Source organism: Falco cherrug, chromosome 10, assembly GCF_023634085.1.
Source record: "Falco cherrug isolate bFalChe1 chromosome 10, bFalChe1.pri, whole genome shotgun sequence".
Classification (NCBI taxonomy): domain Eukaryota; kingdom Metazoa; phylum Chordata; class Aves; order Falconiformes; family Falconidae; genus Falco; species Falco cherrug.
The window spans coordinates 17065721-17088421 of NC_073706.1; the positions used below are offsets into that span (position 1 = coordinate 17065721).

Consider the following 22701-nt stretch of genomic DNA (forward strand, 5'->3'; position numbering starts at 1 on the left):
AGTTCTGGGACCAAATTACACATGCACCTGCAAAAATCTAACCTGTGCTTTCCTTGTAAATTGCGAAGATGCACTTTTTAAAATACCATTGACCTCATTACACCTGCTAGGAGAGTGGCACAAGTGCTAATGTCTAAATGGAATATTATCAGTAGTTTGCTGTTATAAGCAAAATCTTTGGGTAAGAAAAACTTGTTGGGCAATGCATCATCTGGAAAAAGTCCAAAAGAACTGCCAGTCTCAGATCTCTTCATATTCCTATGCAGTGCAGATTGAGACTTGGCAGCAGATGTGCAGTCTTAGACAATTGCATTCCATCAGCTGTACATTCTGAGCAATCCAAGACTGTTCCAACCGCTCATATCAACCCTGCTCTTGACCGGCTTTAGAAGGAGTCTGGTAAAGTGTGTATATTAACCTCATTCCAAATCCCTATTATCACTTTTGCTCCAGACAGAAACTTCCTAAAGTAAGAAAGTGATATGCTGGCTGGTAGCCAAGCCATAACGGCTGCAAGTTCAGCAGCGCTCATGTTACAACCAAAATGAGTCAGTTCTTGAGTGGAAGATAGATCTAAGAAGCATCTAGATGAAGCAGGAAGTGGTTTCAGAGATAGCACACTGCCCTCTGAGTCATTATTGTTTACTATGATTTGTGAGATGTAGTACTGAGAACAGAACAGGGCATGCTGTTAGGATTTGTTTGTGCATGCAACACCAAAGAACTCTTATTCTGAAGGAATTAGTTTGCACATGGGATGAAGTAACAGGTGACTGAAGCCAATAAACAGTGGGAAGGACAAAGACAACTAACAATTCTAAATAGCACAGTAAGAAGCATGAGCACGCACATAGCCTAACCACTGCTGAGGGAATCTACGTTCTGCTGAGAGTCCAATAATGCCCACTTTGCTGCTTGATGAGGTCATAGAATCACAGAATCATTTATGGTGGAAGAGACATCTTGAGATTATCTAGTCCAACCCCCCTAGTACAAGCAACATCAGACAAAGCAGGTTGTGCAGGACCGTGTCCAGTCAGTTTTTTAATATCTCCACTGACAGAGACTCCACAATCTCTCTGGGTAACCTGTTCCAGTGTTTGAACACCCCCATATTATTTTTTTTTTGTTTGTGTATGTTCAGATGGAATTTCCTGGGCTTTAAGCTGTGTCTATTGCCTCTTGTCCTGTCAGCAGACACCACTGAGAAAAGTTGGGCTCCCTCTTCTTTATTTCCTTCCATCAGATATTTATACACATTCATAAGACCCTCCCCTGAGCCTTCTCTTCTCAAGGTTGAGCAATCCCAAATCTCTCAGCTTCTACTCATATGAAACATACTCCAGTCCCTTAATCATCTTCATGGCCCTTTGCGGTCATGTGGATTGTGTTCAAATGGTGAAGAAAAGAGGAAAAAAAAAAGAGTGAAGATCCCTTGGAATTTTGTTTGCTGTTAAGTTTAGTATCTTGGCCAAATTACCAACAGGGGAGTATGTCCTTCCTTATTCTCATGTGTGAAGCATACCCACTAATTTTAGAAATTATGTACCATTTATTGAGACCACAGTTTCCCCTCTGAAGGCACTGCATCCTTGGCAAAAGTGGAGCATTCTCTGTGCCACTCAGAAAAACTGAAAAAATGTACCAGAATCTCAAGATACAGAAGGTTCCAAATCCACCTATTAACAAGAGTGGTGATTCCCCTGGAGATAGCATGTGGCAAAAAACGTTCTTATAATACAATTCCTGTAAGGGAGAAGTCACCCATTAGGCAGAATGTATGCTCTAGCCCCCAGTCAGCAGCTCTACCTTTAGAAGGATGCAGCTGGTTATGAAACTGTCATTAATGCAAGTGAGATCAGGGGGATAAACTCGGGCTGTAGTAAGTGTAAGGAGACCCAGACTTCTTTTTTACAATTGGTTCACGTAGTATCAGTTTCCTTTTACAATCACGTTTATTATCTTGTGTGCACAATAGGTCATTCAAAATTTCTCCTGCTACTGATTCTTCTCTCCTTCATAATCTGAGTACATCCCCAGAAGTCCTCCCACCCTTCTCCCTAGGCTCATCCACAACCTGAAGCCTGTATGCATCATCTCTGAGTTACAAAGAGGCATTAACTGGAGAAAAGCTAACACGCCTACAGTTCTACGTGACCAGCCCCCAGGCTTGAGTTACTTACAGTGATGGGCAGGTCTAGGGGGTTAAGCAGCTTGTCCTGCTGGCAGAAAGCAAAAAAAGGCACAAAGAGAAGCAGACAGGATTTAGCTCAGAGTCCAGAAATAAGGCACAAATGGGGCACTAGAGAAGAAAGGCTTAACACAGCAAAGCTACACAAAACAGACATATGTACATCTTGCACGTAGCTGAGATCTTGGGGGTGTCCTCAGAACAGGACAGGTGTTTTATTTCTCACATTTGCCAGTGGGAATATCCCCCTATAACTTAAGAAAGGCTCCTTTTTGGGGGGAGTGTGAGGTGGGTGTTTATTTAGTAAGTACATACAACCCCAAGGACTCTACCCAGCCTACATCTCCCATACAGAATCAGCTTTCTTCAAAAAAAAATTTCCACACTGTATAAAGGATTACTTTCTATCTCTCAAGGTCTTTCAGATCCCTTTCTGAGCATCTCCTAAACGTATCTGTGCTGCTTCAGAACACATTTTTAACAAGACGGTACTTGTCTTGTTAGGCTAGGTGGTCCTACGCTGCCACACTGAAACAGCTACGTAAGTTCCTGGTAAGGTTTGCCTTGCCCAGCAATATGATTTCTGAGGCATAAAGTAAACAGCCAGCCACCAACCATTATTCAGGTTTAAAGGCAAGAACCAAGAACAAACCTGTCTCTTGTCCTCAGGTGCCTTCAGGAAGAGGGCATTGATCAGGGCAATGGCATATGTCTGAATCTCTTGGTTAGAGCTGCAGAAACAAAAATGGGAGGATCGTGAGGGAAAAGACAGTATAGAACACTCCAGCCTGCTCTTTGCCTGCACCATAAGAACATCCATTATGGCTATCTTGCATTTCAATGGACAAGCAGGATTCAAGTAACCTACTTGCATGCCATCCAACCTTCATAAGGGCTGCAAAAAGCTGACAGAAATTGCTGACTCTCAGCTCCATTATTCAGAAGATAGTGCACACTGCAACCCAGCTGTCCTGGCTTCCACTGGGACAGAGCTAATTTTCTTCTTAGTAGCCGGTGCAGTGCTGTGTTTTGGATTTGATGTGAGAACAAAGTTGATAGCACACTGGTGTTCTTGGTTGTTGCTGGGTAGTGTTTATACTAAGTCAAGGGCTTTTCAGTTTCTTGGGCCATGTCAGCAGGAGGGCTGCAGGGGCACGGGAAACTGGGAGGGGACACAGCCAGAACAACTGACCCAAACTTGCCAAAGGGATAGTCCATACCACAGATCATGCTCAGTATATAAACTGGGTGAGGGGGTGCCCAGGGACTGTTGATCCCGGCTCAGGGACTGGCTGGGCATTGGCGAGCAATGGCATTGTGCATCACTTGGGTTTTTTTACTCTCTTTCCTTTGGATTTTATTCCTCTCCCCTTCTCCCGCACTTTCATTATAATTGTTATTATTATTGTTGTTATTGTTTTGTTTTTTTCCTCCTATTTTATTTTAATTATTAAATTGTTCTTATCTCAACCCTTGAGTTTTACTTTCCTTTCCGATTCTCCTTTCCAACCCTCGGGGGAGTATGGGAAGCAAGTGAGTGGCTGTGTGGTACTTAGTTTCTGGCTGGGGTTAAACCATGACATCAGCAGAGCTCAGAGTTCAGCACCACCACAGTTTGTTTCCCATGCTGAAGCTATCTCTGCAAAGCCTAGTTATACTGCAGTCTAGAAATGTGTATGGAGCAAGTAATATTTCTCCCCTATGTCAATGGAAGCCACCAAACGCAAATGGAATTAAGAGCGGAAGCATGCCTCTCTTTATGGCATTCCTTTCCAACCTCAATATTGGCCCAACCCACATGTCTTTTTCTTATTTTCACTGAAGAGCTTCTTCAGGTAAAGGATGCTTAGTCCTTCCTAGATCACGCACAGCAGGTGGTTTCACTTGTGATATTTTGCATAAGCTTCCAAATGCCAGTCACACTCTTTTCCACCCCCCAAATTTGTTTCTCGCTATGCTATTACCCTTTGTGGTGGGTTGACCTGGGCTGGATGCCAGGTGCCCACCAAGCCGCTCTATCACTTCCCTCCTCAGCAGGGCAAGCCAGGGGAGAAAATAAGATGGAAAAAAACCTCATGGGTCAAGATAAAGACAGTTTAATAAAGCAGAAGCAAAGGAAAACAAAAGATTCATTCTCTACTTCCCGTCAGCAGGGGATGCGCAGCCACTTCCTGGGAAGCAGGGTTTCAGTACGTGCAGTGGTTGCTCCAGAAGGCAAATGTCATAACAAAATGCTGCGCCCCACTGCCCTTCTCTTAGTTTTTATTGCTGAGCAGTCATCGTATAGTATGGAATATCCCTTTGGTCAGTTTGGGTCAGCTGTCCTGGCTATGTCCCCTCCCAAGATCTTGCCCACCCCCAGCCTACTGGTGACAGGGGGGAAGGTTGGAGAGACAGCCTTGATGCTGTGCCAGCACTGGTCAGCAGTAACCAAAACACTGGTGTGTTATCAACACCTTTCCAGCTGCCACCAGGAAGCAAAGCACTATGAGGGCTGCTATGGGGAAAATTTACCCCATCTCAGCCAGATCCAATACACTCTTGGGAGACTTCTGCAGAACTTCAAGCTCTTTTGATTAACCAGTCTAATGCATCACCTAAATGAATTTCTCTGTGTACACATGCACTTTAATTTTTGTATATATATATAAAAAAATTAAACTTCTATAAAACACTTAAAGCTAAGACATTTCTTAGCTTAAATAGTTGTTTTTCCCACTTTAGCATTTATCCATGGCATATCTGTGGAAAACAACCATATTCTCAATCCTATCGCTCCCTTCCAAACCTTCTTCATTTTGGTCAATCTGCCATACTTCAAAAATGCAAATACTCCTGCATCATCCTAGCTTTTCCTTGGGCCTCCAAGCTTCACAGGTCTCTGAAGTCTGTCACTTCACCTCTTCTACCCTCCTTTTCAGGGTCTGCTGCTCTTTTCACTACACTGCTTTTTTTTTTTGACACAGCAAAACAATTTTAAATTCATTTCTCCTCTTCTAACTTGTCTCTTTCAGACTTGTTTCCATGGTCCTGTTCTTCCAGAACCTATCTTCTGTTACAGATTGTTCCCTCCTGACAGTCCTGCCAAACAACCACCAGCAAATTCTGACTCACTCTCCAGCCTCCTTTTCCACAATATTCCCTGCATAGATACTTTCTTCAGCAACCTTTTGTGTTCTGGAAGCACGTAAGCATATGAGTATGTATCTTAAACAAAGACTTTTTGCTTAAACAACTGCACAAGTGTGTTCAGTATTAGGACCACACCTGTGTTTTACTAAAATAGAAATTATAAAGCTCAAAGAACGTATACTCTTTGCAGAACAAAGTTGCTGCAGTGTTCATGAGAACTTGTTTAGCTTTTCTGTTAACCAAATTCAAATGTACAAACACTCTAAGCACAGAGTGACATCGATGCAATACATTGTTTGCACTATAATTTTGTTAAACCACTGTTCATGGATTAAGGAATAGTAATCATATTCACAAATGGTGCTTTGCCACATTTTCAGAATTAGAAGGCTTAAGAAAAAAACCCACATCTACTTAGTGCTGTAAGAAATGCACGCTTCTTTTTTTATGGAAGAATAGAACTGACCTAGACAAACAGCCTTAAAAGCCAGAAATTTGTCAGTTCGCTTGGAAAGAGAGGAAGTGGAGGTGGGCAAAAAAACAAGAAAAGCCACTGTTTTCTTCCTTAATATGCGGGCAAAAACCGTAAGATGAGCTCTTAGATTCTACTGGAGACAATTTAAAGAGGGGTGAAGGTGACAGATGACTGGATCCAGAAGCTTTGAGAAGCTGTTTTACTAAAAACACTGAACACACTTGTGCAGTTGTTAAAGCAAAATATGTTTGTTCAAGACATACACTCATGTGCTTCAGTGCTTCCAGAACACAGAACATATTTTTGCAGGATCTTACTTTTTTTCTGAAATGTCAGAAATCCTAAAGTTCAAGTAAGATATCACATCAGTAATACTTTTAAAATAGCATCTTTTAAGTGTTTTAAACTTAAAAAGGATGCACTTTCAGATTAACAGATATTCATAAAATTGACTTAATTCACACCACTGTTTGGTGGACACTCACACTTGCAGATGAGAAATGAGCTGCCCCACGGTGATCTCTTCCGCTATCTTCTGATACAGAGTCTGACTGTTTAGCACCATGCTTTCTAGAATGGCTAGGGATCGTTGAAGGATGGAGACATCTACCATAGGCTGACTCACATACCCTGCAATCTAAAAACAGATGAACCAGCAGGTCAACAGATGCCCATCCAGGTAACCTTGTGGTGGTGAGTGAGACAAGCTCAGGGAGACAGGGCTCAGAAAACTGGGGTGCACTGTGCTCTCAGTGAGTACTCGGCTTCTCAGAGTCATCTTGCTCTTTCCAGAAGCTGCATTAAAGCGTGAAAAGAAATAGCATCCACTCACCCCCTTCACCCAAACTCACCTGTTTGATGAAGGTTATCGAGACCATGTCCCAAGAGACAATACCATGGTCCATGAGCTCCAAGAAGGCAGTCAGGGTGAAAGCCAACATCTCACTGTAACTGAAAAAACAAAGAATGCATTTACAAGAAGATCTGGTAGCAAGGAAAAAGCCTGTCCAGGCTGAATAAGCTGGCTCAGAGAAAAACGTCACCACCTTCTCCTAATAAAACAGGCTACAGTTTGGCAGCTGGGAGAGCAATAAAATATTTGTATTTACGAAGATAACTTTATTGTTTGTAGAATAATATTTTATTTTTCCTGATTACAAGCGTAAGTTAAAACTAGCAACGATAAGTCCCTAGTCCTGCTACCAGAGACTTGGCTAGTTAAAGGAACCATGGGAGAAGCAGCAACACAGTATTTATTCTTGAGCAGTGCAAAATATTACCACTTTAATTCAACACTTTCATGTGAGAGGAAAAAAACCCCAAACCCAGCCAAAACCCAGAAAACCCCAGAATATTCAGTATAATGACTGTTAGTTAAAAAAAGACCAACTTGAAAAGGGGGAAGCTTTTTAAGCTTTTAACTTGAAAATTTAAGCCATCTGCAAACGCTAGGTTTTTCAGCTGTTGTTAGATTTGAGCTCCAGAGTAAATTTCTATCACAAAACCTGCAAAAATCTTGGGAAATTATAACCCCTCCACACACACAAAAAAGAACAAACGTGTATTAACATCAGAGAAAAACAAAGAAAAATGAATTGTCATTCTGTAAATATTGCGACTGGCTTGAAACAAAATGAAAGCACAGAATGACTTGTGGAAAATTTAACACAACCACAAGACAGACAGGTAAAAAAGTTGGAGGGAAAGGTCGCAAAACATGCTGAAAAAAATACCAGTTGCTAATATGTAAGAAAACAGAAGACCTATAAAAGTTACGACAGTAAGTTATCAAGACTTTAAAAGTGCTTTCAATGAAACAGAACAACTGCAGCAGAAAAGCAAAGTGAATTATTTGCATCAGAGTTCATTCTAAATGTGCTTAGCAAAACTTACAGATCAGAGTTTGAGTGGTTGGTTTTTTTTAAGGTTTTTTGTTTGGTTTTGAGAGAAGAAAAGTCTTCAAATCTGTCATTTGAACATCACTAGAAGATATTCTGGAACTCGCTATTAATATGAAAAACAGATCTCCAGGACCAGATGATATTCACTGAAGAATTCAAAAGGAACCATGGTAAAACCAAACATTGCCAAACTGCTTATTGTGCTCTGCAGAAAGTGGCAAATAGAATCCCAGCTTTTAAAGAGGACTCAGGCAGGAATCTGAAGGACACATCAGGCATTTAGGTATTTGAAACCAGAAAGATATGGGAAATCTATTATAAAAGAACAATACCACTAGAAGAAAAAGAAATATTTAACAGGGAAGAGCTGCTACAGCTTTTGTAGGGGGAAGTTACGTTTCACATCTATATGTTTATTAGGTTTACGCGGCAGGGTCTGGGCAACTCGGGGATGCAGAGTGGCCTCTGTGCGGAGAGCCTGGGGCAGCCCTGTACCAGGCGTGGCCAGTCCCAAGCGGCTCTGACAAGCCCGCTGCTGGCCAAAGCTGAGTCCATCGGTCAGGCTGGAAGAACTTCTATGGAAGCTTATTTAAGAAAAGGGTAAAAAATGCTGCACAGCAGCTGTGAGAAAGGACTGAAAAAATATGTGAGAGAAACAGCCCTGCAGACACCGGGGTCAGTGAGGGGGAGAGGGTGCCCCAGGCTCCAGAGCAGAGACTCCCCAGGAGCTTGTGGAGAGACCACAGTGAGGCAGGCTGTCCCCTGCTGCCCAGGGGCCACCATGGTGGAGCAGATATTCAGACTGCAGCCTATGGAGGACATCACACGCTGCAGGTGGATGTGCCCTGAAGGAAGCTGCAGCCTGTGGGAGGCCCACGCTGGAGCAGCTCCCAGCAGGAGCTGTGGCCCCCTGAGAGGAGTCCACGCTGGAGCGGGTTCTCTGGCAGGAACCGTGGCCCACAGGGGAGCTGTGCTGGAGCAGTCTGTTCCTGACGGACGGCAGCTTGTGAGGGACCCACACTGAAGCAGTTTGTGAAGGACTGTATCCCACGGGAGGGACGCCATGCTGGAACAGGGGAAAAGTGTGATGAAGAAGGAGCAGCAGATACAAAGTGTTATGGACTGCCTGCAGCCCCCATTCTCTGTCTCTCCGTGCAGCTCGGTGCGGGGAGGAGGCAGAAGTGGAGAGTGAAGGAGTAAAGTTGAGCCAGGAAAGAAGGGGGTGGAGGGAAGGTGGTTTTACTTTTGTCTTTGTTCCTCACCATCCCACTCTATTTTTAATTGGCAAAAAAATAAATTAATTTTCTCCAAGTCAAGTCTGTTTTGCCCAACCCATGAGCTTTTTCATCTTGTCTTCTTCCCCTGTCCTGTTGAAGAGGGGGGATGAGAAAGTGGCTTGGTGGGCAGCTGAAGTTAACCCACCACAGTACAGAAGGTCTCTGAACAAATCAGTAAGTCAGAACAAGAACAGTTAAGCACAACTCCTGGAATTTGAAGATTTTTATGAGGTGCTTCACTTAAGCACCTTAAAAAAAACCCCACACCCAAAACCCACTCAGCTGCTAAGGGGTAAAACCAAAGCTCTTTCCTGCATTAATGACTGACTGAAAGACAAGAAGCAAAAGGGTAGAAATTAAATGGTCAGCTTTCAAACTGATGAAAAGTTACAAGGAAATTTCTCCACAACAGCACAATAGTGCTGGAAAGAGCTAAGAGCTAGGGGAAGCATGGAAAGAATGATCAGCACTCTGGAATGGCTGCCATAGTTACAGTGTTAATGGATTAAGACTGCAGCTTAGAAAAGGCATAACTAAGGGCTGGTATGAGTGAGAAATCTATATGGTTATGAATGGTATGGATAAGACAGAGAAATTTACAATTTCTCATAACAAAATATGTAGAGAGAACCAAATTAATATTAGGCAACATGTTTAAAATAAAGTATTTTTTCTTATAGGACAAGTAACTGGAACTTCATTTCCACACAGTGCTGTTGATGTCAAAAGTTTAAATTCATTTAAAAATTAAGATGAAAAATCTATGGAGGAAATATCCAAAGGTTCTTAAACAAAGAGATACAATTTCTGCTCAGGAAGCCCAAAAGTTAGAAACTACTGGAGACTGAAGACTGATAATACTTCCTCTGCTATACATTCTGTAGCCCTTTCCATTCCCTAAGATAAACAGACCTTCGGCCTTTGTAGCAACTCTTCTTATCATGCAGGTCAAAAAGTACTGACCATGTATACAAGAGCCAACAACATGTTTGCTGCTAACTGGCATGTACATGCCACCACTTCTACAGGGCTGTTCTTGTGTGCAACTGCATGTGGGTTTTCACAGGATACCTTCTCCCTTAGACAACAGGTGAATAACTGCTCCAGGAGATTATGACCACAAGAAAGGTAATCAAAATAATTTAAATTATCAAAGTGACCTTTCAATGCAAGTTTCATGCATCATAAATGTCTCCTCTTTTGCCTCATGAGGTTTAGCAAACTACTAGAAAGACTTTGTCTCAATAGGTTGGCATTTGCTGTGAGGTTAGTTGCATAATGCCACTTCTGCAAGCAAAATTAGCCCCTTATTGGAGGCCCTGTTCCAGAGTCCCAGAATACAGGAAACTTACTGGGACAGAAGCTTGGTCCCACTCTCTACAAGCCGTGTCAGCACTGTAATCCCTTCCATGTTGATGAACTCTGTGGCAAAGGTGACATCTGCAGAAAGTTTAGCCAGTTCCTTCATGGCATCCAGTCGGGCTTCCATACTGTGCAACTGGATCCTCTCCATCAGCTGGCGAGCTGCCCTAGACTGGGAGGAAAGGGGTGACCCCAGTTACAGACAAGTCACCTGCAGGCTGAGTTCTGACAGCATCAGCATTCTGTCAGAAGTTCGTGGATATGCAGAGAGAACACAGCAAGGGTAGAGAGATACCAGCAATGACATGGTAAGTAGCAGCAATCAGCAAGTCTAAGATAGGCTAAAAAAGGCTGCACTCAGCAACTGTTACAGCCAAGCAGGAGGTGGTTAAAAATGCTATTTTACATCTTAGAGTAAATGCTTGGTTTTCTTCTTGATGAGGTGAATGGTGGTGGATATAGAAATATGGAGTGAGACCATCAAACAAATAAGGCGTTAAAAAAATCTCTCATAGATTCAAAGAGAAGCACAAGCTTCTTTTGTGTATCCACAAGACATTCTGTAAGATTTCTCAGACACAGATAAATGATATCCTCTCAACCACCTCCTGCCCAAATAACTTCTTCCTGCTCTATTCACTCTCAGCTGTACGCCATGACACTTGCACAAAAAAGGTTTAAAAATTTTAATAAAAAGGAAGCTGCAGCAAATCTGCAAAAGACAGCTGTTGAGGTCACAATAGCAAGAATTCATTGCGAACAAACCCTCTCTGCATCAAATTTGTCTCATTTTAATTTCTGCATTAAGTCACCAGTACTGTTGCTTTCCAACTGATAGTACTAACTATACTCTTATTTAAGAATGCATCTGCCAGGTGCTTTACAACGTGCCAATCTAGGACATGCAATAAAAATGTAGACAATTTATTTGCATAAAGTCCTATAAAGGGCAGAGCATCCAAAGGAAAGATACACCACAACCAGGAAGGAAAACAAGTGTGTGCACCTCATTGTGCAGAATTACCACAACAAAGGTAAACTCCCTACAATTTGGGGAGGAGAAAGAAAAGCTGAGAGGCAAGAAACAGCCTGTCCTAGGAGAATAGCTACTGAGAAAAAGGGAAGAAGCACTTACCGGGGAGACTGCCAGCTGTAGGATAGTTCCATTCTTGATGTCACAGCGAGTCTGAAAGAAAACATAAACTTCAAACTGCAGAAAAGTGGAGGGAAAGAATGCAACTGGACCTACAGTGCATATTTGTATGCACAAGTAAAGGGGTTCCTACACCACACAACCCTACTGAGGGTATTGAGTCACTGAGTGCTTGCACCTATGGTCATGCACAGGGAGAAATACAAAGCTCCTCAGCTGAATGACACCATTCAAGTCCGAGTATTTTTGATAGCAGAGATGCTGCCCCTCAAGGATTAGTGACATTATTGTTCCATGACACTAGTCCAAGGCATTCTGTACTCACTCCAAACATCAGCAAGTTGCTGCCTCTCACACTGACCTGCTCTGTGATGTACAGCTGAGGACCATCAGCATACCGCAAGGTGTAGTATTCAGGGTTTGGCAATGACCACCTGGCAGAGGAAGAAGAAGGACACATTAGCTTCTTCCTCAACTTTCTTCTGGCTCTCAGTTAGGAACAGGAGCTTGATGCCAGGAAAGTAGAAAAGAACTTTCAAGCAAAGCATGGGAAACCAGGTCTCCCAAAGTGGAGAGAAAACGCCATCCTTGAGGGGGTGATGGGACTTCAGCCTACTCTTAACTCAAGCTCTGTGGAAGGTCTGAAGAGGCCTGCATGTCAGGAACAGCAAAACAGGCCAGTCCTCAGACACACCGACCCTAGGGGCATACATATGCACACACTCGGAATTGCAATGAGGATGTAAAGCCTCTGTTTTCCCAGAGATCCTTTTCTTCCCAATTTAAACTCTGGTCCTCTTCATGGCCAAAACTGGCAGCAGGCAGCATCTTGACAAGCAGCAGAGACCTTCCACAGTACCCCAGCAAGATTTGTCAGGGGAAGAGACTTTCTCCATAAGGGTTCCCAGAGAACTACTCACCCATCACAGACCTCCTTGATGATGGATGCAAGAGGCCTTTTCTAGAACAGAAAGAGAGAGTCCATGGTTCCTCTCAGCCAGAAAGTAATACTGCCCACTTTTATGCTTCCCACGTACCAGTATCAAGGTTGTGATGCATTTACTCCCGTGTCTGGTTACCACGTCTCACCTGATCTATTTCCAGCAGCTGGGCATTGGCACCTGGCCACTCAACAGCTACTTTCACAATGTCCGAAGGTGGTGGCATTGCTCCAGACTCCTCCAGGTGCCTTTACAACAGCGCACTCCCACACCTGTTAAGAGAAAGGATAGTGAGCAGCTCTGAACACTATTTCAATTGTTACATTGCATCTAACACCAAGCTTCAAAACACTGCATGGGATCAGCCTTATGGTTTGCTGGGTCTGCTAGGGACAAAACACCCAGTGTTCTAGAGATCAGCGCCTCATGCTAAAACAGCACATTGTGAAACCGTAAGTTCAAGCTTATCACCTACGGAAAACTTCTGAGAGCTTATTGGGGTACTCAGACAAGAAGGAGAGTTGCTGTGATCAGCAAAGCCCCATCTGCCACCCACTGCCCATACTGCCAGGTCAGCAAAGCAATAGCTCCCTACGCTCACCTACTGCCTGTACGTGAGAGGGGGAACATACTGTCCAGGTGGCCCCCATCCCATGGGCTGGTGTTTACTGATGCCCCATTCATATTTCTCAGATACCTTGATCCATTCAGGATACCCAAACAGGCTCCTAGGCAGGGCGGCAGCTAGCTTTATCCCATTCCCTTCCTATAACATCATAAATCCAAAATATGAATATCTATCACAGAAGGAAAGTTAATTCAGCGTTTGCTCTGAAGGTCTACCTTTCACTCCTTATCTGCCTTAGAGCATAAGCTTGTGTTTAGGGTTTGGTCCCAGACAGTTGTCAGACATGCTAGTTTGTGCTTCATCTGATAGTAAGAGGCTGTAAAAAAATGTACTTATTCAGTTCCTTTTTAATCCTCTCCCAGGTGGAGGGAGTAGCCCTGCTCTCTCCTACAGAGCCACAGAGAGACAACCTCCCCATCAGCAATTCTCAGGAACAAAAGCTTCAAGCTGCCAAAAATGTTATCTGACCACCCACAAAAGTAGTCCTGTCCTCAAGGACTCCTCTTGAGACTCAGTTTCCAGCATAACCAGAATGAGATTGTAAGCGTCCAAAAACAATTTCCCAGCTCCTATGGAAGTTCCCATTTCTCCTACTGGGGCAACCCTGTCCCCCTTTCCCAGAACTGACATGAGACAGTGCTGAGCAGGAAAGCTGTTTCATGATTAACATACTTTCCTGACTTATTTGATCAACTGGGAAAGAGATGCTAAGACTTGAAGGGAAACCAGCTGCCTTTGGAATTTTCCTGATGCAAGGACAGTAAAGAAGAGAGAACTTCCCACATATCAGCAAAGACCAAGTGGCTGCAGAGATACCTGGCCCAGGAAATTGGACGTGACTGACCCGGGAAAGGAAACTTCTATGAAATTAGCTGAGTCTATCACAAAAGGCATGTATGCCTGGCCTGTGTAAGACGTTGACTTAGAGATCTGCTGATGATCTCAATTAATGAAGCTCATATACCCCTTGCTTCCCTTGCAGAGACTGGTACCACTGCATGGAGAGATAGGAAAACTCAAGCGCACTGAAGTTTCTCTGCATTTGTACACTCACAAACCCCTTTTCCCAGCCTGCTGTGACTATTTTTCACTCCAGTTGAGGAAGATTTCTCACATAGGAAAACAGAATGCTATGATCTCCTGGTGCAGCCTTCTGAGAGAGTCACAACATTATCATCACTCCTGCTTGCTGGAATTGAGGACAAGGGTTGCATGTTTATGTTTCTTTCATAGCACCTCCCGGAAATGCCCAGTGTTATCACTGCAGCTAGTCTTGCCCTCAAGTCTCCATCAGATCAGAGATACTTGCTTTACAAGCAAGGCACTTGCAAGAGAGAGAAATCAGCCATTTCCCTATTAAAATAAACATTGTTTACCGTGAGAAGCCCTTCTGAATCTGCCTTGCTCAATTTGCTCTATTCTCAGCACATGTATGGTCTCTGCAGATCCTACAGAAATCCAGGAAGCCTGAACTCCAGAGCTATCTGCAGCTTCAGCCAACCCAAAAGGGAGACTGGTATTGCACGTGCATAGGAACGTCATCCGTCTCCGCTCCTAAAACAGCCAGACTTTGTCCACTCTACAATCCCACCCCTTGGAAAAGTATCTGGCAAGCCAAGTTCGGAATTTCATGATATTCTGAAAGTGCACGGCTTACCCCAACTCACAGAGATGGTTGCAGTCAGTCGGTATTCCCTCTGGCCTTCTCTTTCCTTTTTAGCATCAATCTCAATAACGGCTTACGTTTTCCTAAAAACCTACAAAATTACTGTAAGACTAAACACATCTCATGCAGACAAGTGCAGTCGAGTTAGGTTCAGCTTTGCCAGTTCCTTATAAGTAAGATCTCCAACCTTTCAGATAAGCAGCACACATCAGCTCAGACTAACATACCAAGAAAGAGATAGCCTTGGAAAAGCAACAGACTCAGTGCACCAATCAGGTTGAGATGGTCTTGGGGACAGTGACAGAAAAGCATTTATATGAATCCTATCATCCAAAATTACAAGTTAGAGTAAAGCAGTTACACAAACACCACCTGGTATTTTACTTCCTAATCTCGGAGGGAAGACAACTAAGTCATCTCCCACTCCAATATTTGCTCTGGATAAAAATTTTACAACTCTCATCTTGATACCAAATAGGAAAGCCTGTTTTTCAGAAGAGGTGCATCAGGTTAAGAACCTCCAGCTTAGAAAAGGCGAGGTCACGCAAAGGAAGACTACTCATATGAGAGCGAAGTTAAATTAGTGTTTCAAAGAAGGGTTTGCAGCCCACAGGGCTAGGCTAATTCACAGACAGAAAGCACTGAGCATATGCTGTCCTACGGAAACACTGTCTCCAAATCCCAAGAGCACGTGCTGTTAACAGACCCCACTTTCTTCACAAATTTTGATTATCGGTGTTATAGTCTCTCACTCCAAGACAGAAACACACAATTCATACTTTGCTAAGGTAAGACATGTTAACTCGTAGCACATATGTTCTCAAGAGGCCTCTAACCCTAAACACATACACAGCTGCTAGTGCTATTTTCATACCGGTTACAATCAGCAAATTGGACTGTATTCCCTCCTTCGACACTCATTCTGAAGCAGCTGGTCTTCTTTTGTCCAAAGTAAACTAGTAATTCAAGTAATAAAGCATAAGGAACCCAGGACCAGAACAGCACCTTGCCTCATTGTATAGGAATCTGCATAAAGACAGGAATGCATTGAACCCAGATACATTCAGAAGACTGCAGCCCCCTGTACAGTGCTTATTATTAAGTATCCATAGCAAGCCCACCTATGCAAGTTATCCTCAGCCTGTTCAAAAGTCAATACCCAATACCTGACATTTCTGACAATAGGAAAAGTCTGCCAAGCATTTCACACTGCAAGTCAGAAGAGTCCCTCCTGGTCCTAACAACCCAGCTTGCTCTAACATTCAAGTACAGTGTAAAGAGACACAGCAGAACCAAGAAAGCCTGCTAAACTGTACTCTGTAGCATCAGCCATAAGAATGTGGAGCTTACGCAACCCTTCTGTTTCACAAAGAGATAGATGAACCTAATAAAACTATGTATCAGTCTTCCTTGCTTCCTTTTCCTGAATTACACACACAAATAAATAAATAAAAAATAATTTTGCCTTTCAAATGTCTTTTGTAGCAATATCTCAAAACAGGGATAACTCATCAACTAAATCTTTTCAGTACACTATGGCAATTACTAATATACAAGCAGTAGCCCAGCTCTGTACATATTCCCCAAACAAAAAGTGCCCAATTTCCATGACGCCCACAAATCTGCAGAATATGCAGGTTTCCATCCATCAAGTCTAGAAACAGTCAGTTCCCAAACGGTATGTGATTTCCACTTGTTCTCCATTCAGCAACTAAAGCCTGAGAAATCTCAGTCATATGGCATAAGCACACACCATCTCCAATAATCAGACTGGCTTGCAGTAACCAAATAGGTAACTACTTCTCTCATGGGCAAACTAACTCAGGCTAGAAACCACTGAAATCCATTCAGTGTTCAAGGGTACAGCAAACACACAGTGAAGAGGCAAGGCTCAAAGATTACTTTCTTGAGCGTTAAGAATTGAATCTGCAACGCTTTTAACAAATATACCCAGGAGTAATTAGCATCTAATTACTTCTCCCTTCAGCCTCCTGCAGTACAGTCACAGCCTTTTATTAGTACTGCAACTTAACATTGCAAGCTGTTCCTGAAGAGTACAAGGAAATACAGTACTTCACATGCCAAAGCAAAGATGTCCATACTATAGGTAAAAGCCTTTACAAATCTCTACCTTGTCTTCTCCCTTGTGAAGAATATGCATCATTCAGGGAGAGGAAGTGCACATTAAAACAAAACCACTGATACTATGGGAAATTCTGCAGAAATCATAGAAACATTTAGGTTGGAAAAGGCCCTTAAGATAGAGTCCAACCATAAACCTAATACTGCCAAGTCCACCACTAAACCATGTCCCTAAGCACACATAAATAAAACTCTCCTGTTTCATCAAAAAAGTGCTGCAGAGATTGGCCCACAGTTCCTAAAGGCAATGCACTCCACCAGCAGCTCCCTCAATATCCTCACCACTGAACACAATAATCAACAAAGTTGTATTATGCTGCCTTCATTACTCAGAAAAGCTATCAGCTGCATGCAAACTCAGAAAGTAACTTACCATGATACATTAGATTATTTATACCCAGACTTCTTCCATAAATGAGCACCCACTCACGACTGGAAACCACGATCCTCATTCCAATCAGTATTGAATGCACAGTAAATATGCAGTGAAAGAAATAAAGCTTAAGGACTTTTTCTTTGCATAGCAGCACCACGGAACAGATACCACACAAGCCTACCAAGGAAGAGATTCAAACATCAGAATGAATTGGCTAAGCAGAACCCAGAGAAGCAGGAATATAAAAATTTAAAAAGTAGGAAACTCGTCAGACAGTCTGGGTCAAACAACCCTTTGAAGGACCTATGCAGATCAGTGGCTCAGTAGAAGGAGCTTTCCAGAAAAGGACAATGAAGACTGGACTGCAAATACAAAGGGCACTTCAGGTCAGCCTCTTAACACAAGGTTGTCTGTCAAAAGTGTTCTTTGAAAAGATTTCACTGTATGTCTGCAGACAAGAGAGGTGACAGATGTTAGATTTTACAATGGATGTGTTGCAGTGATCCAGTGATATATCTGATGAAATGACTGTTGAGAAGCTCTCAGGAAGAAGCACAGGCTGCAATTTTGCATAGTTGTGATTATCAGTTACTTACGGGCCTCTCACAGCACATTCTTCTCAACAACAGCACGTAAGCATTTTTACAGTTTTATACAGGCAGACAACAGAGAAGCTGAAATGCATCAAGGATGAATTCACTCCGCTTCTGCAGAGCGAGTTCCTTTGTACAAAACAGTGGTGCAGGGGTAGCTGCAAGGGAAGGAGAAATCAGCAGAGCCAGTAATAATACACTATTCAAGAGACTTCTGAGAAGCTGCAAGCTAAAACAACTGTAGTATTTTGAACAGAAATTCCCTATTCACAAACTCAGTCTTCTTTTCATTACAGATTGAAAACAAAGTGTGCTGCACACAGAATAAAAATGAGGAGGATGAAAGAACATTCCATGAAAAAGAAAAGCTGCCTGGCAGAATCCCCCAGTCAACAAGCAAATGGCTCGGTTTCTGAAACCTGTAGATGTGACAAAACATCCTAGTCAGCTCTTGGCAAGTCTCCAGATGGTGGTACCAACAGGGCTGATACCAGGTGGAGGTGATGCTGGCTGCTGGCACAGTGACTAGCTGGGCAAGCGTGCAGAGGAGAGAGCTCCTCCTTGGCCAGGCAGCACAGTGCCAGACAGCAGAGTCCAACCTGTGGGCTACGTACAGTTCTCTGCGTTGCTTCATATAACAAGCCGAGAGAAACATACTTCGCTAGAGAAACCAAAGAACCAGGCGGCCCCGATGCTCTCTCTCTAGGATCCTATGTTGCTCCAGAGGCCTCGGTCCAGGGCCGCGCTGCGGCTGCAGGGCGCCGAGCCTGTGACACCGGACCCTTGTCTTGCACGTCCCGACACAGCCGGGCAGGGGCCGCCCTTCAGCAAAGCCAGAAACCGAGAGCAACAGGCAAAAAGAGAAACCCACTTTTTTATTATGTGCAATCAGTCAGGCGAGCTGCAGGCAGCCGGCCTGCCACCGCCTCCCCAAGCCGGGGCCGAAGCTCATTTGAAGGCGCTCAACCGCTTTTTCCTGAGGACGCGCGGTCGCTGCGCGCCCCGGCCGCGGGCAACGGCGCCCCGCTCGGCCGCCCCAGCGCGGCCCCTCCGCGCCTCACGCCCAGCTGCCGGGGTGGGGTGGGCCCGGCGCCCACCGGGAGCCGCGTCACAGTGGGCACGGAGCGGGCCCGCCAGCCCCGCGGCAGGGAAACCCTAGGCCCAAGCCTCGCGGCGAGGCGGAGCCGCCGACGGGAAGGGTCCCGGCGGCCCGGGAAGGCGGCCCCGAGGGCCCGCGCCCCGCCGCCCCCCACCCCCGCGCCGCCCTGCGCTCACCCAGCCGCGCCGCGGCCGCTCCGCGCTCCGGCAGCTCCGGCTGCCCCGCCGAGGCGCTGCCCGCGACTGGCGCCGCCGGCTGTCACTCAGCCGCTCCGCCGCCGATTGGCCGCGACACGCGCGTCACGCGCCCACAGAGCGCTGCCATGGCGACCTCGGCCGGCCGGCCCCGCCCCCCGCCCCCGGCGCCACAGCCCGCGGCCGGGCTCCCCGCGGCAGCCTGTGAACGGCATTAACCGAGCGCCCCGCCAAGGCCGCCACGGGAGGGCTCACGCCAGCTCCCCGTGAAACGGCGCGCGCCTCCGGGGCCGGCTGTGGCCGCCCGGGGCCGGGCTTCCCCCACAGCTCTGCCCGCCACCGCGCACGGGACTGCGGGGGGCGGCACTGCGGGGGGCGGCGGCCAGGCCCGACGGCCTCTCCCGGAGCGCGGAGGCAGCCGCCGGCCCGCCCCGGAAGCACGTCCCCGGCGCGCCGGAAGGGGCGGGCCGCGAGTAACGGGGCAGCCGCGTGGGGCGGACGGAAGCGGCGGTCGCCGCGCGTAGCAGCTTCCGGTGGAGCGGGCGGAGCCTTGGGAGCGGGCAGCGGTGGTGGTGGTGGCGGCGGCGGGAGGGTTCGCGGACAGCTGCAACCATGGTGAGCCGGGTGGAGAGGCTGGGGCCCCGCGAGCCCTGCTGCGCCCCCGCGCCCGGTGTAACGGCGGTCTCTTGCAGACGGTGGGGAAGAGCAGCAAGATGCTGCAGCACATCGACTACCGCATGCGGTGCATCCTGCAGGACGGGCGCGTCTTCATCGGCACCTTCAAGGCCTTCGATAAGCACATGAACCTCATCCTCTGCGACTGTGACGAGTTCCGCAAGATCAAGTGAGCGGCGCGGCCCGGCGGCGGCGGGAGGGCCCGGGGTCGCCGCCCGCTTGGAGCGGAGCCGGTGCAGCGGCCGCCGGGCCCTGCGGGGGTGGCCGCGGCCTCAGCCTCGGCTGTCGCGTCGCGTCCCCGGGCTGCCGGGGTTCCCGGGCGCTTTGTTTCAGTTCCTCCCAGGAACCGGCCGGCCCGTACCTGTAGGTGATGCATGCCACCGTAGTCTCTCTGTAACATTTAAGCACCGGGGGGCGGGGAAGAATCCTGGAGCTAATACACATCTTGTGTTCAGGCTTCTCTTTGTGCTCAGTTTGAGGCATATAAAAGCGTGGCGTTCACAGTAGGTTCTCTTCTCCGCTGCAAATTCAAACAGCAGCATTGATGCCCCCCACCTCCCTCCTCCTCTCTCTTGCAATGTTTTTTTTTTTTTCTCTTCTCACTAGACCTAAAAATTCAAAACAGCCAGAGCGGGAAGAGAAACGAGTCCTTGGTCTAGTGTTGCTGCGAGGAGAAAACCTGGTGTCCATGACAGTTGAAGGACCACCCCCAAAGGATGTAAGGAGAATGAGTGCAGAACTAAGGAGAAAGGGAAGGGGCATCTGCTAAATTTGTTTCCTTGCAGAAGACTGTTACCGCAGCATTGTGCTAGACTTCTAGATGCTGTTGTGGCTAGGCCATCAAATGTCATTGCAGGAAGTCCCAATCCCTTTGTGGGTTTGGACATTAATTGGACAAAGGAGGGCTGTGGGCATCCCTAGGATCTGAGGACTTCTGTTGTGATAAATGTTTCTTTCGGGGGGGTGTCTGTTTTCAGACTGGAATTGCCCGGGTACCTCTCGCTGGAGCTGCTGGAGGACCTGGAGTTGGAAGAGCAGCGGGGAGGGGAGTACCAGCTGGTGCACCCATGCCACAGGCTCCAGCAGGATTAGCTGGCCCTGTCAGAGGAGTGGGAGGACCATCCCAACAGGTGAGATGCTGTGACCCATTAAAAAAAGGAAGACTTCTCTGGTACGTTCTGAGGTGGCTTTTAATTCTTGGTACCAATGCAATGCAAGAAGTTGGTGGAGTGGAAGAACTGTAATCTTAGTTTCTGTTACCAGGGAGCTTGAGCCTTGCAAGGCTTTTTTGGTACTAGATCTCCCTAGGAACTCTCGTCATATAGGATGAAAGAAGATGCTTCAAAAGTGCAGCTCCTTGTACAGACTTTAGTGGTATCCACTGAATTATTACAGGCTTGTAGCATTATTTAATTCATTTAGAGGAGACTGGCATAATCTTGTGAAGGGATAACAAATATTTTTTTAGTTTATTAACATAAAGCAGGTGTTGTGCTGTTACTCTGTGAACTGTTTACGTTGTTTACAGGTGATGACACCTCAAGGTCGTGGAACAGTTGCAGCTGCTGCTGCAGCAGCTACTGCTAGCATAGCAGGAGCTCCAACGCAGTACACACCAGGGCGTGGGGGTCCTCCCCCACCCATGAGCAGAGGAGCACCTCCTCCAGGTAAGAATCCCTCTATAGAGTGGGGCAGCAAGGAGCTTGTGTTATGTGGCAGAATTGGTGATGAAGAGGTATTTACCCCAGTCTGATGAAGATCTGGTATTGTGGAGGATTACTCAAATACCCAACTTGTACCTTGACTATATTCAGCTGGATTTATATGTTTGTTCTTTCTCTGGCTGAAGGAATGATGGGACCTCCTCCAGGCATGAGACCGCCTATGGGCCCACCAATGGGAATGCCCCCAGGCCGAGGTGCTCCTATGGGAATGCCCCCACCAGGCATGAGACCACCACCCCCAGGAATGAGAGGTAAGCAGAGCTTACCTTAAATACCTAGAAGCTCTTAAGAAGCCATAACATACATAAAATGTTTGCAGGGTGATGTATTTCAATGCCCCCATAGCTATGCTACTTGTCAGTAAATGCCTTGGGGTCATAAGGCCACTTTCAGCATGGGGAAAACGTCTTTCTGGTCTAATGTTGCTTCTTCTCTCCTTTATTCCCAGGACCCCCTCCACCTGGCATGCGTCCCCCAAGGCCATGATACTCTATGATGTACCTTTGAACTGTGAGAAGACTGATTAAGGGAATATACCGAGCAGTACCATCTGTCAGAACTTTGCTATGTATATTTTATATTTACTGCTAGTGAAGTTTGTCCTTTTTAATAAAGTTGGAAAACCTAGTACTTTGAGTCACTGTTGTACTGGTCTACTTGAGGAGTGCAGTTGTTCCTGTTCGCTACTGCACTTTGGTCACCCCAGAAGAGCAGCTTTGAAGCAAAAAGCTCAATTTGTATTGACAGCTCAGAAGGTAACAGTTGGTCTAGGCCACCTGGTCTGTATTGGTGTGTCTTCCTTATAGGAATTAAGGTTTATCAATGAAATTTAGTAAGGCTGATGAAAAAATTTGTTGCAAGGTAAAGAATTTTCAAGGAAGAGAGTTTTAACATTTCAGTGAAATTAAGTGTGGGTTACTGATCCAAACTATTCCTGCTTTGTTCACAGTGGAACAAGTACTATGGTGCCTGTACTAGGAATAGGGATCGCTGATGCTCTGCATAAAGCTGCTGCTTATTAGCCTGCAGTAAACCTGCTTCATCTTTAGATGTGGGGATTGCGTCTAGTAAAAAAAAAAACGGTTTGCTCATCCTAGCTTATCACTAATTACACACGATAATGTAAAGCAGCAGGTCATCTTCCCTTCTTGCTTTCTATTCAAGTTAGGAAG

The 22701-nt window shown here is 45.7% G+C and overlaps 2 protein-coding genes across 13 annotated transcripts in view; one reads left to right on the plus strand and one right to left on the minus strand.

Annotated features, from left to right (window-relative positions):
- Positions 1-19447, minus strand: part of ELMO2 (engulfment and cell motility 2) — a 30649-nt gene extending 11202 nt beyond the window's left edge. For 8 of the 12 annotated variants that reach the window (XM_055723053.1, XM_055723052.1, XM_055723049.1 and 5 more), the window contains exons 1-10: positions 19113-19447; positions 12581-12704; positions 12412-12452; positions 11853-11925; positions 11474-11524; positions 10329-10510; positions 6650-6749; positions 6284-6435; positions 2844-2922; positions 2184-2219 (exon numbers count right to left, since the gene is read on the minus strand). In XM_055723053.1, coding sequence (XP_055579028.1) covers positions 2184-2219; positions 2844-2922; positions 6284-6435; positions 6650-6749; positions 10329-10510; positions 11474-11524; positions 11853-11925; positions 12412-12452; positions 12581-12658 — 792 coding nt within the window. In that variant the 5' untranslated portion in view covers positions 12659-12704; positions 19113-19447. Of the gene's footprint in view, positions 1-2183; positions 2220-2843; positions 2923-6283; positions 6436-6649; positions 6750-10328; positions 10511-11473; positions 11525-11852; positions 11926-12411; positions 12453-12580; positions 12705-13275; positions 13377-14717; positions 14818-19112 lie in introns of those variants that run through there. The other 4 variants (XM_055723047.1, XM_027813524.2, XM_055723054.1 and 1 more) reach the window with 4 other exon arrangements.
- A 150-nt stretch (positions 19448-19597) lies between these two features.
- On the plus strand, positions 19598-22163 carry SNRPB (small nuclear ribonucleoprotein polypeptides B and B1). Its single transcript, XM_055723063.1, has 7 exons — positions 19598-19745; positions 19823-19974; positions 20412-20523; positions 20783-20935; positions 21334-21472; positions 21655-21780; positions 21978-22163. Exons 1-7 carry the CDS (start codon positions 19743-19745, stop codon positions 22013-22015), a joined length of 723 nt encoding a protein of 240 aa, XP_055579038.1. The 5' UTR covers positions 19598-19742; the 3' UTR covers positions 22016-22163.
- The last annotated feature ends 538 nt before the right edge of the window (positions 22164-22701 follow it).

Excerpts from the sequence above, each read along its gene's own strand:
- SNRPB (XM_055723063.1), top strand. Across the intron at positions 20,524-20,782 it reads AAGGACCACCCCCAAAGGAT|ACTGGAATTGCCCGGGTACC; the intron begins GTAAGGAGAATG and ends GTCTGTTTTCAG. Across the intron at positions 20,936-21,333 it reads TGGGAGGACCATCCCAACAG|GTGATGACACCTCAAGGTCG; the intron begins GTGAGATGCTGT and ends CGTTGTTTACAG.